Source organism: Eurosta solidaginis, chromosome 4 (assembly GCF_040869045.1).
Source record: "Eurosta solidaginis isolate ZX-2024a chromosome 4, ASM4086904v1, whole genome shotgun sequence".
Lineage (NCBI taxonomy): Eukaryota > Metazoa > Arthropoda > Insecta > Diptera > Tephritidae > Eurosta > Eurosta solidaginis.
Window position 1 is genome coordinate 270,983,577 of NC_090322.1, and position 17,117 is coordinate 271,000,693.

At 36.5% G+C, this 17,117-nt stretch overlaps 2 protein-coding genes across 3 annotated transcripts in view; one reads left to right on the top strand and one right to left on the bottom strand.

Annotated features, from left to right (window-relative positions):
- The window catches only part of LOC137251478 (uncharacterized), a 78,468-nt gene that overhangs the window by 13,358 nt on the left and 47,993 nt on the right, over positions 1-17,117 (bottom strand). For both annotated transcript variants that reach the window (XM_067786140.1, XM_067786139.1), the window contains exon 4: positions 7,642-8,793. In XM_067786140.1, coding sequence (XP_067642241.1) covers positions 7,642-8,259 — 618 coding nt within the window. In that variant the 5' untranslated portion in view covers positions 8,260-8,793. The remainder of the gene's footprint in view (positions 1-7,641; positions 8,794-17,117) is intronic.
- LOC137249545 (putative uncharacterized protein DDB_G0285119) lies at positions 1,719-7,552 on the top strand. The gene is made up of 4 exons (XM_067781172.1): positions 1,719-1,853; positions 1,921-2,154; positions 2,220-3,233; positions 7,010-7,552. The coding sequence occupies exons 1-4, from the start codon at positions 1,796-1,798 to the stop codon at positions 7,474-7,476; spliced, it is 1,773 nt and encodes a 590-aa protein (XP_067637273.1). The 5' UTR covers positions 1,719-1,795; the 3' UTR covers positions 7,477-7,552.

Sequence of the window (17,117 nt, forward strand, 5' to 3'; positions counted from 1 at the left end):
TCTTCTTTTAAGCGCAAACACTCGATGTAGACCAAGAGGGCAAGGTTAGCGCTCAGTGATAAAACGAAGCCTTCGAGCATTTGAGGGCATACAAACAACCCCCCAAAATAATCGCTATTATATCATAAATTATATCATTATAAAAAGTTAGTGTGGTTAAGAATTGGACACTATTTACCTACATTACGGCATCCTATATTTATCTCCTGTTAGTTTCATAATTTTCTACATACGACACATATTATTGCACGGTTAGATATTGGAAACATTAAACTCATCAAATTTATTGATGCAAGACAGCTTTTATAGAATTTGTAAAAAAGAATCCATTAATTTGAGCGAATAAGTTTTACAAACACAAAGTATCTGTGGTGTGCAATTAAAAGGTTTTGGACTCAAAGAATTAAGATACTAAACGGAGTTATTAAACTCGTATCTGTTTATGAATAATTCATCCACGGAATAATTCATCCCGTACAATTTAACCCAAGAACAACTTCTATCAGAAATTCATCCCACGGACAACCGCAACCCAGACAATTAATCTCACGGATTATTTATGCCGGACAGTTCAGCCCACGGCGGAGCAATTGCTGTCTATTTTGTTTCTTTGTTCTTCCCTTTAACACCTCAACGCTGATTTCGTTTTGAGGTTATCTGCTTGGTACGCGGCGTAAACAATGTAGCCAAAATTTTTTGTGGTGGTAGTGGTATATCCTGCAAGACGAAGAAACTGAAGCATATGAACTATCTCACTGTAGAAGGGTCAGATTTCATTGTCATTATTAAGCGGTCGTTTCCTGACTCCTTTTATTGGTGAAGAAGTTTGCATGTGTAAAAATAAAAACCAACAAGTAAGAAAGGCTAATTCGGGTGTAACCGAACATTACATACTCAGCTGCCAAATGACAGCTTTCAAAACTTTTAAATTACCTTCTTTTAAAAGTGGGCGGTTTGTGGGCCCATTGTCCAAAATGTTACTAATTTTCTGTTCTGCGTCATAGGGTCAACTCACCTACCGAAGTTTCATCGCTTTATCCGTGTTTGGTAATGAATTATCGCACTTTCTCGGTTTTTCGAAATTTTCGATACAGAAAAAGTGGGCGTGGTTATAGTCCGATTTCGTTCATTTTAAATAGCGATCTGAGATGAGTGCCCAGAAAGCTACATACCAAATTTCATCAAGATGCTTCAAAATTCCCCCAAATTATCGTGTTAACGGACAGACGGACGGACGGACATGGCTAAATAATTTTCTTTATTCGCCCAGATCATTTTGATACACAGAAGTCTATATCTATCTCGATTAGTTTATGCCGTTACGGGGTACCGTTATGCGAACAAAATTAATATACACTGTGAACTCTGCTCAGCTGAGTATAAAAAGGGATAGCACACCGTTGGCGTCCCGCTGAATGGGTAAGATGTTAAGTTGAATATGTTCTTCTTATTTAAAAGGAATCTTCACCGTCCCAGCTTTAATTCGATATTGTACTGTAATTCTATATTGTGGACTGCTCATCCTTCCAAAGTAGTTGGTACTTAATACCCCTCCTGTTTTATTCGAAAATGAGATTTCTAGTGTGAAGTACAACTTTTCACTGTGCAACTATAACCACTTGTAATCTTTTTTATAACTTTTTCACTTCTCAAAACGCAAAACGAAAATCTTTGATTTTCTCTGTCAATTTTAATTTAACATATATTTTTCGAGTCATCGAGGCATATTTTTTAATATTAGAATTAATCTTTATATGTACATATAAAGGACTTATTAATAATCCACCATAAGATTATGCAAAAAAACAAAATGCGCAACTCGAGTCTGTTACTGTTATTTGGGCTTTGCATTGGTAAATATTTGTTGACTCGATAATTATTTAAAACAGTCGAGATTTGCAGGTCTGACCTTGGTCGTAGTTACATTTCAGCAAACTCATGCACTGCGCCGCATCAAACGCGGTTCGACCGCAACTCAAAATGAAACCAAACTTTCCAATGATATTCTGCTGGATTTGCACAACATTTCGAATGATATTAAGTTGAATGAGCATGCTGAAAATAAAGCAGATGGGGAAGAAGCACACAAGGAACACGAGAAAAGTACTTGGGCCAATAAGGCTGTGACTGCTGTTGAGCATGTAATTGATAAAGGTTGGTAGTTGCTATAAAATGTTTTAGCAATTTATGTAGTTAATTGAATGCATTTTCTTTGTTAGCCTTTCCTTCGCTCATTCACAAATCCGACGATGAAAAATTGAGAAGTGACGCCTCACCATTGCATTACAATACAAATAATGCGCCGCTGAAGTCAGCGGACAATAATGCTGTCGCAAGTGATAAAGACATTTATAAAACTTCATTGGCTGATATGCTAGAAAATCAATTCGATGCTGAACGTCTCTTTAGCAACAACATGCAACACGATGTCGAATTCGGTGCAGGCGATACTCCAGAAGTTCTTATTATAGATAATGGCATGCGACCTACGTGGGACACACAGCACGGACTCAATTCTTTCACATTACAGCAACCAAATTTTCGCAGTATTGCCAATAGTTTTAAGAGACTGGCCGAACTTAACAAAGAAACTAAGTTAAACAATCTAAATGATATGAGATTTAATACAGCGCACATCAATAACAATAATCATAACCTAAGCGGCAAGCAAAACGATGATAACGTCATTAGTGTCGAAAATGGTAACAAAGAAGACACAATCCCCAACCACAATAAACGTAACGGCAATCACAACAACGGCAGTAACAGCCCAACGGTCGGTAGTAACAATCGAAACAATGACCATATTACCACAAGCAAGGAGAATAATAGCAAAACGAAATACAATACAAATAACAACAATAATGATGCGCATATTGAAGAAGAAAAAAGTAAACATAACAGTTGTATGCAACAACAACAACAATTGCACGAGCAACAGTCGGAATTAGAGGAATCATTTCCTGCTCTTTTATCGCTAGCGCATCGAGCAAAGCCTAGAATTGGAGAGCCGAGCAATTTGCAAGCGCATTCACAGGCGCAACAACAACTACGGATGAAGCACGACAAGGTGGATAAGGCAGAAGAGCATAAACAGACGAGCCCATATACACAGACCCAAACAGATACACGACAACAACATTCGCAATACGTCAAGCATACAAATGGGAAGATGTTACCTATGGAGAGCTTTTTAAAATTTGCTAATATGATGTTGTACAAAGTGGGACCAGGCAAGTATTTAAATTGGGTTGTTGAGTAGTCTTTAATTAAAAGTAGTTGTATAAGAGAGAAAGTTATACACAAGGAATAGTTTGTTGTTGCCAATTTATAGGGTCTATATATTTTTCTTTTGTACTTTCTGTATTTTTTTTTTTTTTTTTGTGCTAATTGAATTTGCGTGATATAGGGGACTTTTTGGAAAGCAAACTTGAGAGTTGGACGTAAAGTTTCCCGTTTCCATCTGTTTCTTTTGTCGTATCTCAAATATGCTTCCCCACTTAATATATCTTCAGATACAATCTCGATAACGACAACCCATTTGTAAAAAGGAAAGAGGCTACATTTCAAGTTCTCATACTAATATGGTAATAAAGAAATTTTTCGTGATAATAAATTGAATGAAATTTAGAAATATGGGTGTCAAAGAAAATATTTCACTTCGCATTTCCGCAAAACTTTTTCTGGGTTACTCGGTATCTCCAAACGGCTGGGCGCATTCGAATACCAACTTGCAACTGTTTGTAGTTTGACAAGATTCTAATGTGGTAGCCGGCTCTTTAACGGTAACCGGTTCTTTAAAACCGATTTTAAAAAGTACCCGGTTTCCAAAAGGACTATCTTAAAGTAACCGGTCTCTAAAAAGTAACCGGTTTCTAAAAAGTAACCGGTTTCCAAAAAGTAACCGCTTTCCAAAAAGTAACCGGTTTCTAATAAGTAACCGATTTCCAAAAAGTTACCGGTCTCTAAAAAGTAACCGATTTTCAAAAAGTTGCCGATTTCCAAAAAGGTACCCGGTTTCCAAAAAGTAACCGATTTTCAAAAGGTAATCGGTTTCTAAAAAGTAACCGATTTCCAAAAAGTAACCGGTCTCAAAAAAGTAGCCGATATTGAAAAAGGGTAATAGCCTAGTTGAGGGTCGACTGCTAATACGCGTCAAAAAATATCGAGAGAAGTGTCAAAAGACGCGTATTAATCTCGAGAACAATAATACGAGGGCGGAAAAGAAAAATTTGTCTCTGTCCGGAGATATTTGCAGTTGAAGTTGGCGATTTCCATGTGGTTGTTGTTGTGTTTTTACCCACAAAAAAAATTGTGCATCACCGTGGCGGTAGCCACGGTTTTACCACACACCGGGACTTGGCATGGCGTAGCCCAGGGTTATTTTTTATAAGCGCAGCCGAAGGCCGCCAACGCAGAAAGGTGTTCTGCGCAAAAATACTATGGATCCGACATCCGGTTTCGGAGGTACCAGCGGATCTTTTTTCGGGTTTTCGTTAATATCTTTTGAACGCTTTAAAATTTTTATTTTCCGCCTCCGGATTATTAATACTGATGTCAAGACGCGTCGTTTGACACCTCTCTCGATATTTTTGGTAGCGTATTAGCAGTCGACCCCTCAACTAGACTATTACCTCAAAAGTAACCAGTCTCTATAAAGCACAGCTGTAAAAAGATTGAATCAATTGAGTGTGCATTCTCTCAGCATTCTTTTAAAAATCGTGATTTTTTGGTTGCATATTATAAATCTCCATTCCTGAATGGCTTAAAATACTTTCAACTCAAAGCCAAAGTGTGTGTGCTATTGAATGGTAAAATATAATTCAATATTGAGTGTGAATGTAGGAACCATTCCCAATCTTTATTGAATGTAAAGTTGAAATTAATGCACACTTTATCTATTGAGATAAAAAAAATTGAGGCTCTTGTGGTTTGACTAGTTTCCTTTTTAGATATATCTCGCGGATAACTTGCTTATATAAAAGCATAGGGCTCTTGATTATGTAAATGAACACATTGTGCATTGACCAAATAGAGTAAATTGTGCTTATTTTTTGTCGATCACATAACAAAAACAGATAATTGAGTTTAAGTCATTTAGATGTAAATACATCAATGTAGATTGGTCTATCGCCGTTTTCGTTGGAGCTTCCTAAATCGTCCTACAGGCTTTTTCTATTCACCTCAGTCACCTTCCCCATTTTCTTTCATGTGTGCCACAAAAATTAGTAGAAGCTCTTCAGAGGTTATTAATTTCCCTCCCCACAAAGATATTGACTGGCTTCGTCGGACTAAATTTTTTTTAAAGCTGATGTTTTGACAGCGTTTGACGGGATATAGATATAGGTCCTGAGTGATTGAGAAGGGCCATTAGTCTATCTACCTATTTGCACCGCATTAGTAAAAGATTGAAATTGCTGAATTATATCTTACTTGAACATATATGTATTCAAAGTCAGTTTTCTTTGCTATCAAAAAGGCTACAATTACCTATAGAGCCTTGGTTTATTGGCTATAATTTCAAACTATTGTGTTTAGAAGAATATTTTTCTTAGGAAATAGAGAAAAATAGTATATTGCTTTTATAATTTGCAAACCCACAAACCGGTATAGATACAGTATTTGGTCATATACCGCTAGGAAGAATATATGAAGGAACTTAAGAGCTTTTATAATGTATTGCCTTTCAATTGTTTAATCACCAATTGAGGACGTTCAAATGTAGTTTGGTACTTTTTCATGCAAGCCTTTTATATGGCACATTGGCAACACTTATTTGAAACGATGACAATTTTCAAAACAGGGATGTTGGAATATTTGTCATTTGCTTTTTTGATTATTAAATTTTTAGGAAAATTTCAATAAAAATACTTTTCCAGTTAACTTCTTTGTGCTTTATTACGATTTAAATAACCAATAAACTGGTTATCACGGACAATAATTAAATTTTTGTGTCGATATATTTAAGTGGCTTCAATTAAATGCAAACATGTGATATTTGAGAGGGTTCTGTGCTTGTACGACATTTTTCATAATTGATTGGTACTTGAACAGTGTGTGCACACCCAGCAAAGGCTGCAATCATTTGAATGATTATTCAGTGCTGAAAATGTTTATGTTTCATTCAATTACTACATTCTTTCTTGGAATGAGTTCAGGAGTGCAGTCTTTTCTTCCACTACTGAATGAAGAATGGGTTGACTTTTAAGCCACATTCCTTAACAAGGAATGAATGAATGGAGAGCAAGCATTCTTAAATCAATGATTTAAAATTTCAAATGATTGCACAGTTTTACAGCTCTGCTATAAAGTAACCGATTTTCAAAAGTAACCGATTTCCAAAACGTAACCGGTTTCCAAAACGTAACCGGTTTCAAAAAAGTAACCGGTTTCCAAAACGTAACCGGTTTCCAAAACGTAACCGGTTTCAAAAAAGTAACCGGTTTCCAAAAAGTAACCGGTTTCCAAAACGTAACCGGTTTCCAAAACGTAACCGGTTTCAAAAAAGTAACCGGTTTCCAAAAAGTAACCGGTTTCAAAAAAGTAACCGGTTTCAAATAAGTTAGCGATTTTCAAAAAGGAAACGTTAAGAAGTAACAGGTTTAGAAGTAACCGATTTCCAAAAACTAACTGGTTTGTAATAAATTACCGATTTTTAAAAAGGAACCGGTTTCCAAAAAGTAACCGGTTTCAAAAAAGTAACCGGTTTCAAAAAAGTTACCGATTTTCAAAAAGGAAACGTTTAGAAGTAACAGGTTTAGGAGTAACCGATTTCCAAAAACTAACTGGTTTGTAATAAATTACCGATTTTCAAAAAGGAACCCGTTTCCAAAAAGTAACCGGTTCAAATTGCTATAAAGTGGCTAAGCTAGGTCTTACGATATACAAAATTTTCGAGGGCCATAAAACACAAATACTTTAGTACGTAGTCCTCGGCTTCGCTCTTTATTCAACTCGTACTCCCTATTACCCTGAATTTATGATTTTCACAAATCTTTTTATATGTCAGATGGTACACCAATTCACGCTCAAGGTGCGCAGCTTGCTATGAACGGCAGTCCAACAGCATCAATCATAAGCATAACTCCATCCAAGGATAGTGCCGAAAATGCCGAAACTATAGATTACATATACAATTCGCTGGATCCACAATTAAGTCTTTTACGTAATGCTGCCAAGCCACCACAGCCCCTAATGCCTTCCCTAATGGGAACAGGCAACACGGCGTTAATGTCGCGTCCTTTCTTTTTGCCACCTTACAGCTTAGCTGGAGCTGCACAGCCATTCAATCTCATCGATAACGCTTTAGATATGCTTTTGGGAGCTGAGGATAATGAAAACAATGAAATGGAAATATTTTGTCCCATACATCATCCAAAAAAGAAGTCTAGCGAAAGTGCTGCCGACAGCAAAGACAAAGATGGCGTTATTCAAGTTTGCTCATGCCGCATTTTTAAGAAAAATAAGAATGCCTAAGATATTAGAGAATTGAATGCCAATACCCTTTTATGAGTTAAATATATTTTATATGAGTATTTTGTTCATATTTTAAACTTTTTCTACGATGCAATAAATATTTCTTATTTCATATTTAATTACAAAAAAACATTTAGTATTTAATAAAATACATCTATAACTCACCTTATCGAATGCCATAGGTCGTGATAGCTTTTCAATTGTTTGTTGTTGCCCTGCACCCGATGTACTGCTACCGCTGCTCGAAATACCGCCAATCAATGATGAGGCTGAGGATGTCGAATTATGCCCGCCAAATGATTGCGATTGCTGGTGTGTTAAATGGTGCGTCGCACGTGCATGAAGCGGCTGCTGTATTGAATGTTGTTGTTGTAGAGGATAGTGCTGGTGTTGTGATGGTAGCTGTACGCCTACCGAACTACCACTGAAGGCAGTAGCAGCTTGTGTTGTAGCCGAGAGCGCTGTAGCTGCAGATGCAAAGGCGGGGCTGGTGCTAGCTGTCCCACCGCTACTACCCGCAGCTGTTGAGCTAACGACATTGCCGCTGGACGCATGTAAATGTGATGAGGTGGTATTTATAGATACATCGCTCAATGTATTCGAAGAAGTGGCAACAGCAGCGCATGCAGCTGGAGATGTGGCAATAATTGGGAGCGTTTGCTGTTGCTGCGGTAGATTAAGGGTAAGTGTAGGCTTCACTTGTGCTCCCAAAGGCACCAGCTGTTGAGGCCGCAACACTACTTGTCTATCTCTATCTGGCGGACACCCGCCAGGGGGCTCCATTTCCACAGCACAAATGAACAATTGCGCCTTAATTGGCACAATTCGCACAAATATCTTAACTGCGTTGGGGAATTTATTTTGTTGGACTTATTTGCAAGTTGACACGTTTGACTAGTGCAAATCGCAAAAGCTTTTGACTGCTGCTGTTGCTGGGAAATTCTAAATATAGTAATGCTTTTGGTTGTTATTTCTCCTCACTTTTAGCTCGTTGCTATCGCAGCTTATCAGTCTAGTCAAGGTTTGCAGGCGTTTCCTCTAAAATATTATCAAAGTGGTTTAGTTGATTCAAATATGAGTCAAGACAAGACGTGGTAAGGCCACGGAATCGAATTGTTATAGCAATGAAATTTTTTAGTTCACACAAGACAAGCTTATAGTTATAGTTGGTTGGTATTTTTTTTTTTTTTTGTGTAGTTTTAGGTATGCGTTAAGTTATTTAATTTGGTTTGAAAATGGTTTACTCTTATAACTGAAATTTCTCGTTTAAAACTCCTTAGCCAAATTCCATCATGTCTTTGTGTATAAAAATACTTGCTGCGAATTAAAAAAGAAAAACGCAGAATTGTACGATTTGTTTTCAATTAAATAGGTGCGCTTAAATTATTTTAAAACCAAAATTACTTAGTTATTGTTACTTGAGAAAAATACAAAATTAGCACAAACCGATGGGCACTAGGTAGGACATGTTACTGAATTTCACTTCTTCGATTGGTGAGCTTTCAGCTTGAGTAAATCTGGGCGCTTATTCTGTAACTCGATTTGAAAGCTGTCAAATTACATAAAAAAAAACAAAAAAAATTACATACCGTTAGTTAAATTCACAAAGGCTTTAACCAGCAGATTTTCTGAAACTGCGTTTTTCATAGATTTTTGTATGGTAGATTAAAGTACACTCACCGTAGATATTTGAAATCATTAAAACCAATAAATGCGCAATTATGCCACTTTGAAAATCCCACGTCTGCATTTAAAGAATTTTAAGTTTGGTGGCTACGGCCTTGATAAATTAAACTAACGATACATTTTATTTATTTATGTATAGGACGCAGTCCTCACAGATAAGTAGTTATTTAACATTACAATAAAAAATAAAAATTTAAATACAATAAGGAAATCTAAGTTCCGGGGAAACCGAATATTACATACCCAGCTGTATACTTGAAATACGGTTGTTGTTTGTTTTGTGTGCTTAATGGTGTTACAGGGCTGCGCAGTAATACATATACATATGGTTCTATTGTGAACTAATTTTTCTTCGAGTTATGGCTCCCGTAACAGAAAATTGCTCAGTCAAAAAAGGAACGGTGCCACGCCCACTTTTTTAAATTTGACGTTTATCCTATTTATTGTTATAAATACACTTGGGAAATGAAATACCATTGATACAAAGCTCTTTTTTGCAAAGATATAGCTTAGTTTATTCGTCCACAACCCTTTTAAAAATCTTTTATATAAAAGTGGGCGTGGTCCCTAACGATTTCGTTAATTTTCCTTCAAAGCATTCCTTAGAGTAAAGGTTACCTCTGTCGAATTTTGTTACGATAGGTTTAACGATTTTTGATTTATGATTCATAATATTTGTGATTTTGATCTTACAACAAGTGGGCGGTGCCACGCCCATTTAAAAAAATTTTTTCAAATTTTTATCAAGAGTCTCAATGCCAGTCCACACGTCAAATTTCAACATTCTAGGTGTATTATTTACTAAATAATCAGGTTTTTTGTGTTTTCCAAAATGCTATATATATTAAAAGTGGACGTGGTTATCATCCGATGTCGCTCATTCTGGGTCCAGACAAGCTCGGATACCAAATTTGGTGAAGATATCTCAATATTTACTCAAGTTATTGTGTTAACGAACAGACGAACGGACGGACGGACGGGCGGACATGGCTCAATCAAATTTTTTTCGATACTGATGATTTTGATATATGGAAGTCTATATCTATCTCGATTCCTTTATACCTCTACAGCCAACCGGTATCCAATCAAAGTTATAATACCCTGTGTACAAGTACAGCTGGGTATAAAAATAAGCGTCTAAGAGATAGTTATAGGGAGTTGGGACCATGGCTCAATTATGTGGTTGGCTCATCTCATCAGCTGATTTATTTATTTTTTTATTTTTTTTTTTTTTCATTTCTCTTGTATAGGGATTGTCAAAAGGAGATGGCAAACGCAAAATGAAACTGCCACATTGACAGGATTTTACTGCCGTGGTGGTCAATTTTTCATAATAAATAGTTTCACATCACTTCAAGTTATTTTGTTAGTAAATGCATTAAATTTAGTGCATTATTTTCCCACAACAAACACGATTTGCAAAGTTTTATATTTTCTTTCCATTCCATTCGCCTAACACCAACACTGTTTTGACAATCTAAACAAATGTATGTTGTTTCTGTAGACATGATCCAACCACATAGTTGAACCATTGTTGGTACCTAATCGATTTAACCTACGTATTTAAGGTAGTCAGCAAATATTTTTCGATTCCGAATATCGAGTCGCATCCTGTAATAGGCTACGAAACGGTTCATGTATTTCAAAATTTGTAGTAAATCAAGTAATTATGTGCAGCAGTTGAAAATATGTAGACGGTCTGACTAGAATATTGGACTAAATTTCGCAGAGCAAGAATGGGCTAGATATCGTCCCTTTTATAAGTTTTACTATAAATAAGACACCAAGCATCTCTCTGCGGCTCTGTAGCGTAGTCTACTGTAAACTTTTTCATGATTTTCAAATCCAAAATAAGTTTCTTTCGAACCCAGTAACATAGTAAGACCCCCACTCTGTCGCTTTTCTGAGCTGGAAGGTGAAATTCCGGCTCATATTCTCCGCGAATGTGTCGTTTTGTTTAGATTGTAATTTTCGGAAATTTGGTCAGATATGCATATATGTATGTGTCGGTGCAGTTGATACAGTAGTCAATTATATATATAAATATATATTTCCTTTTTCTACTTGCTTGAGTATGTGTCTCTAGAACATAGTAGCTTTTGAATAAAATAGGTTTTACTCATTACCTTGTTTTTATGTTCTATGCTACTGGAGTTATTCTTTATAAACTTGTCAGAATGTACTTGTCATTTGATCATAATAGACTTTGCTTTATGAATTACTTGTTTTAATTTCATTTTGTTTCGTAATTATTGAGAGCGAGGTGGGAGTCACAAACTCTACCGAGCATGGCCCTTGGATGATATGTGTGGGTATGTGTGTAGGTGTATTCGAAACTATATCGATGGAATATACATTTTTGAGTATTGAAGTATGATTTTGAGGGGCAATTGAACTTCGAGGGCAAAGCTGAACACATCATCGTCAAGGGCATAATACAGGTCTACAAGTAGGATATTGTAACGAATTTACTGCAAATCCTCTTATTTGCCCTTTTGCTAAGTTCGAATCACTAAACTGTTGAATAAATAACTCCAATATTGAATACTGGAAAAATGGCCTTTATTAAAGTACTTCACAATAACACTTATACTTTGCTACTCGCTGGCTTAATAACCAAACTGATTGATAACTCAAATGAAACTCTACTATTGGCCGCCAGATCGCGTGCTTAATCAAACAGATTGATAGCTCAACTCAAACTGAATTACTTCTTACTCGCCTGCCCCGCTTTTATAGTTTACGCTGCATACTTCTAGGCTCTTCCATTTCCAGAACTTACCAAATATATTCGTGTGTGTATAGTTCTCATATAGTTTCTACTTGTTTACAATTGTCTACTTTTTAGCGCTTCTCAGATGTACATATGCGAGTTTGTAGTTTACAGTCTCCCGCACACACATAATCGTATAAGTAAATTCATCTGTGTGTGACATCTCAACTCTCGCTGCCTTGTATGTAAATGTTGCTCGTCGGAATGTGTACATATGTGTAGACGCAATTATTGATTCGTTTATGTAGATACATAATGATTGAATTATTGATGTGAATTCACGTCACTGCTTAGCATCGGCCTGGAGATGGCAGCACTCCACAGTTTTGCTAATATTCGTAACAATATGTAGCAGCGCGCACATGCACAGCCACGCTCACCTGATAAAATGCTTGTTCTTGTTCGTTTTTTGTGTGGATGCTATTTGGCACTGTTGTACTTCTTAGGTCCAAGAAAAGTGTAGTAACTGCTAACGAAAACTGTGTAAAATTTTTATTGCAAAATTACAAAGAAATATCCGTATTTACTTTCAAATGAGCACTTAACTACATCTCTCTTTAAAATCCATATGTTTTGGACAATTTTAAGTAACAAATTGTGATACTTTATTACCGGGGACGATTGCTAAGACACGACCAAAACCGTCGAAGGGGTATTAATAGACACATTTTTGCCTCGCTTCCAATAATTCCAATACTTTTTCGCCTTTGAACTATAGATAACAGGACAAAACGCGTATTTTTATTTCTCTTTCCACATTTTTGGACGGGTTATTGCAGTCGACCTCGGTTTCAAACTGTTTTTCGCGGAGAACTTTTGAACGGGTAGAAAAACTTAGCACTCGTGTTTCTATTCTTAATGCTGCTATAACTACGCGTCCTCAGATACCCCAATTCAAGATTTTTGTATAATTTTCTGTAGGACGCATACAGGTGCAATACATTTTCATACTAAATTTGTAAATAAAAATTTACCATCACGGCAACCCATATCTGATATTCCTCTCTTTTTTTTGTTTCCCTGCATCGCTTTCCACGACATCAACGCCGGTAATTTTGACACTTCGTTCAGTGTCAAACGCATGTTCCACGGAGGTTCCACTGAGTTCCACACCAGTTTGACACTGACCGAAGTGTCAAACGGCAGTGTGTTAGAAAGAGAAAGGAATTATTTCCTTCTCATATATATCATACTTGTAAACCTGTACTATGGTCAAGGGATTTACTATGCAATTAAATAAATTACAATGGAGGAAGCTGAACCAAATACAGCGAGATGAAATAATGAGGACGACAATTCTCAGAATTTGGATGCTGATCCTACATATGTATGTCATACTCCTATATTGCTAGTAAAATATGCTCGCAATGAGTTTTGGATTAGACAAAAAGGCGACAAAATTTTTGTGATTGTAGCAGCCTAAATATGAAATCTTTAAACAGCAATATATTGGCACTCTGATGTTTGTGAGTGTACCCAGACTGTTCTAGCAATATAGGAGTATTAAATATATGGTTTAGTTATCATTTTCTTATTTTGAACTAAAATATTTGGAATTTAAATTACAACTTTCTGAATTTGGATAGATATTTTCTAAACTTAAACTGGTAATTTTGAACTTGAATTATATTTCCTAAATTTTAAATTCAATTTTCTCATCTATAATTTCAGTTTTCTGAATAGACTTTCAATTTTGTCATTTTTTGCATTTTAAATGAAAATTCTTACCTTGAATTGCCAATTCTTAGATCTTAGCTATCGTTTTTTGAATTTAAATTTCAGTTTTCTCAATTTAAATTTTAATTTTTTTAGTTTTTACTATAATTCTCTGGATTCAAAACGGAAAGTCTGAATTTGAATTAAATTTTTTTTCCGGACCCTCTCTCTCAAAGTTTCTGAATTTGAATTAAATTTTTCTGAATTTGAGTTAAAATTTTCGGAATTTGAAATGAAATTTCTGTACATGAATTTAAATTTTATGAAAATTAATTTTAATTTTCTAAAGTTGAATTTGAATTTGAATTAACAATTTTCTAAATATAAATTAAAAATTTGAGATTTTAGAAAAAAATCCGCGTCCGAGTCATCGCTGTTACCTCTTCCCCGGCTTGCGACGCCATCGCCTTTTCCATTTCATCCTTACTTTGTTTTTGAGTTTATCTTACTTCCCGAGGCGGGCCGGTATCGGGAAGGCTCCGTTCAAATATAGCCGAAAATGGCCCCTGGCTGCAAATCAACCAATAGGCACTGTCCGCGTAACATCCTGAATTAAGCGGTTGGCAGTTCTTGGCCACCGACATTCCGGACTTTATATGAAGCGAAACGGCGTAGATGCAGGCCCTTAACCGCTCAGCACAATAGTCGGACGCTATGGAGTTCGGCTAAACCCTCACACCAACGACAAGGGGGCTTCTATAGTGAGGTGAACTTAAGTTAAGTTGAAAGTTTCTGAATTTAAAGTAAAAATTCTTTACATAATTTTGAGTTTCCGTATTTCAATTGGAAACTCGGATTTGTTGAGTTTCAATTTTCTGAAATTGAAAAAAGAAATTATGAATTTGAATTGCAGTAACCTGATACTCTAATTTTCAATTCAACTTCTACCATCAGTGTAAAATAAAAGAAACTTAATGCATTTGCACGTCATTCGCCCCAGAACTAACATTTGAAGTTATTTAATTAAAATTTTTATACTCAGTTGAGCAGAGCTCACAGAGTATATTAAGTTTGATTGGATAACGGTTGGTTGTACATATATAAAGGAATCGAGATAGATATAGACTTCCATATATTAAAATAATCAGGATCCAAAAAAAAATTGATTGAGCCATGTCCGTCCGTCCGTCCGTCCGTTAACACGATAACTTGAGTAAATTTTGAGGTATCTTGATGAAAATTGGTATGTAGGTTCCTGAGCACTCATCTCAGATCGCTATTTAAAATGAACGATATCGGACTATAACCACGCCCACTTTTTCGATATCGAAAATTTCGAAAAACCGAAAAAATGCGATAATTCATTGCCAAAGGCGGTTAATGCGATGAAACTTGGTAGATGGGTTGATGCTATGACGCAGAATAGAAAATTAGTAAGATTTTGGACAATGGGCGTGGCACCGCCCACTTTTACAAGAAGGTAATTTAAAAGTTTTGCAAGCTGTAATTTGGCAGTCGTTGAAGATATCATGATGAAATTTGGCAGGAACGTTACTACTATTACTATATATGTGCTAAATAAAAATTAGCAAAATTGGATGAAGAACACGCCCACTTTTTAAAAAAAAATTTTTTTTAATTCAAATTTTAACAAAAAATTTAATATCTTTACTGTATATAAGTAAATTAAGTCAAAATTCAACTCCAGTAATGATATGATGCAACAAAATACAAAAATAAAAGAAAATTTCAAAATGGGCGTGGCTCCGCCCATTTTCATTTAGTTTGTCTAGAATACTTTTAATGCCATAAGTCGAACAAAAATTTACCAATCCTTTTGAAATTTGGTAGGAGCATAGACTCTATGACGGTAACTGTTCTCTGTGAAAATGGGCAAAATCGGTGGAAGCCACGCCCAGTTTTTATACACAGTCCACCGTCTGTCCTTCCGCTCGGCCGTTAACACAATAACTTGATCAAAAACCGATATATCTTTACTAAACTTAGCCCACGTACTTATCTGAACTCACTTTATCTTGGTATAAAAAATGGCCGAAATCCGACCATAACCACGCCCACTTTATCGATATCGAAAATTACGAAAAATGAAAAAAATGCCATAATTCTATACCAAATACGAAAAAAGGGATGAAACATGGTAACTGGATTGGTTTATTGACGCAAAATATAACTTTGGAAAAAACTTTGTAAAATGGGTGTGACACCTACCATATTAAGTAGAAGAAAATGAAAAAGTTCTACAAGGCGTAATCAACAGCCCTTGGAATCTTGGCAGGAATACTGTTAGTGGTATTGAATATATAAATAAATTAGCAGTACCCGACAGATGATTTTCTGGATCACCTGGTCCACATTTGGTCGATATCGCGAGAACGCCTTCACATATACATCTAAGGGCCACTCGCTTTTAAAACCCTCATTAATGCCTTTAATTTGATATCCATATCGTACAAACACATTCTAGAGTCACCCCTGGCCCACCCTAATGGCGATATCTCGAAAAGGCGTGCACCTATAGACATAATGCCTACTCCCTCTTAAAATGCTCAGTAACACCTTTCGTTTGATACCCATATCGTAAAAACATTCTAGAGTCACCGCTGTCTCACCCTAATGGCGATATCTCGAAATGGCGTCCACCTATAGACCTAATGTCCACTCCCTCTTAAAATGCTCAGTAACACCTTTCGTTTGATACCCATATCGTACAAACATTCTAGAGTCACCCCTGGCCCACCCTAATGGCGATATCTCGAAAAGGCGTCCACCAATAGACCTAATGCCCACTCCCTCTTAAAATGCTCAGTAACACCTTTCGTTTGCTACCCATATCGTACAAACATTCTAGAGTAACCCCTGGCCCACCCTAATGGCGATATCTCGAAAAGGCGTCCACCTATAGACCTAATGCCCACTCCCTCTTAAAATGCTCAGTAACACCTTTCGTTTGATACCCATATCGTAAAAACATTCTAGAGTCACCCCTGGCTCACCCTAATGGCGATATCTCGAAAAGGCGTCCACCTATAGACCTAATGCCCACTCCCTCTTAAAATGCTCAGTAACACCTTTCGTTTGATACCCATATCGTACAAACACATTCTAGAGTCACCCCTGGCCCACCCTAATGGCGATATCTCGAAAAGGCGTCCACCTATAGACCTAATGCCCACTCCCTCTTAAAATGCTCAGTAACACCTTTCGTTTGATACCCATATCGTACAACCATTCTAGAGTCACCCTTGGTCCACCTTTATGGCGATATCTCGAAAAGGCGTCCACCTATAGAACTAAGGATTACTCCCTTTTAAAATACTCATTACCATCTTTCATTTGATACCCATATCATACAAACACATTCTAGAGTCACCCCTGGCCCACCCTAATGGCGACATTTCGAAAAGGCGTCCACCTATAGACCTAATGCCCACTCCCTCCTAAAATGCTCAGTAACACCTTTCATTTGATTCCCATATCGTACAACTAGAGACACCCCTGGTCCACC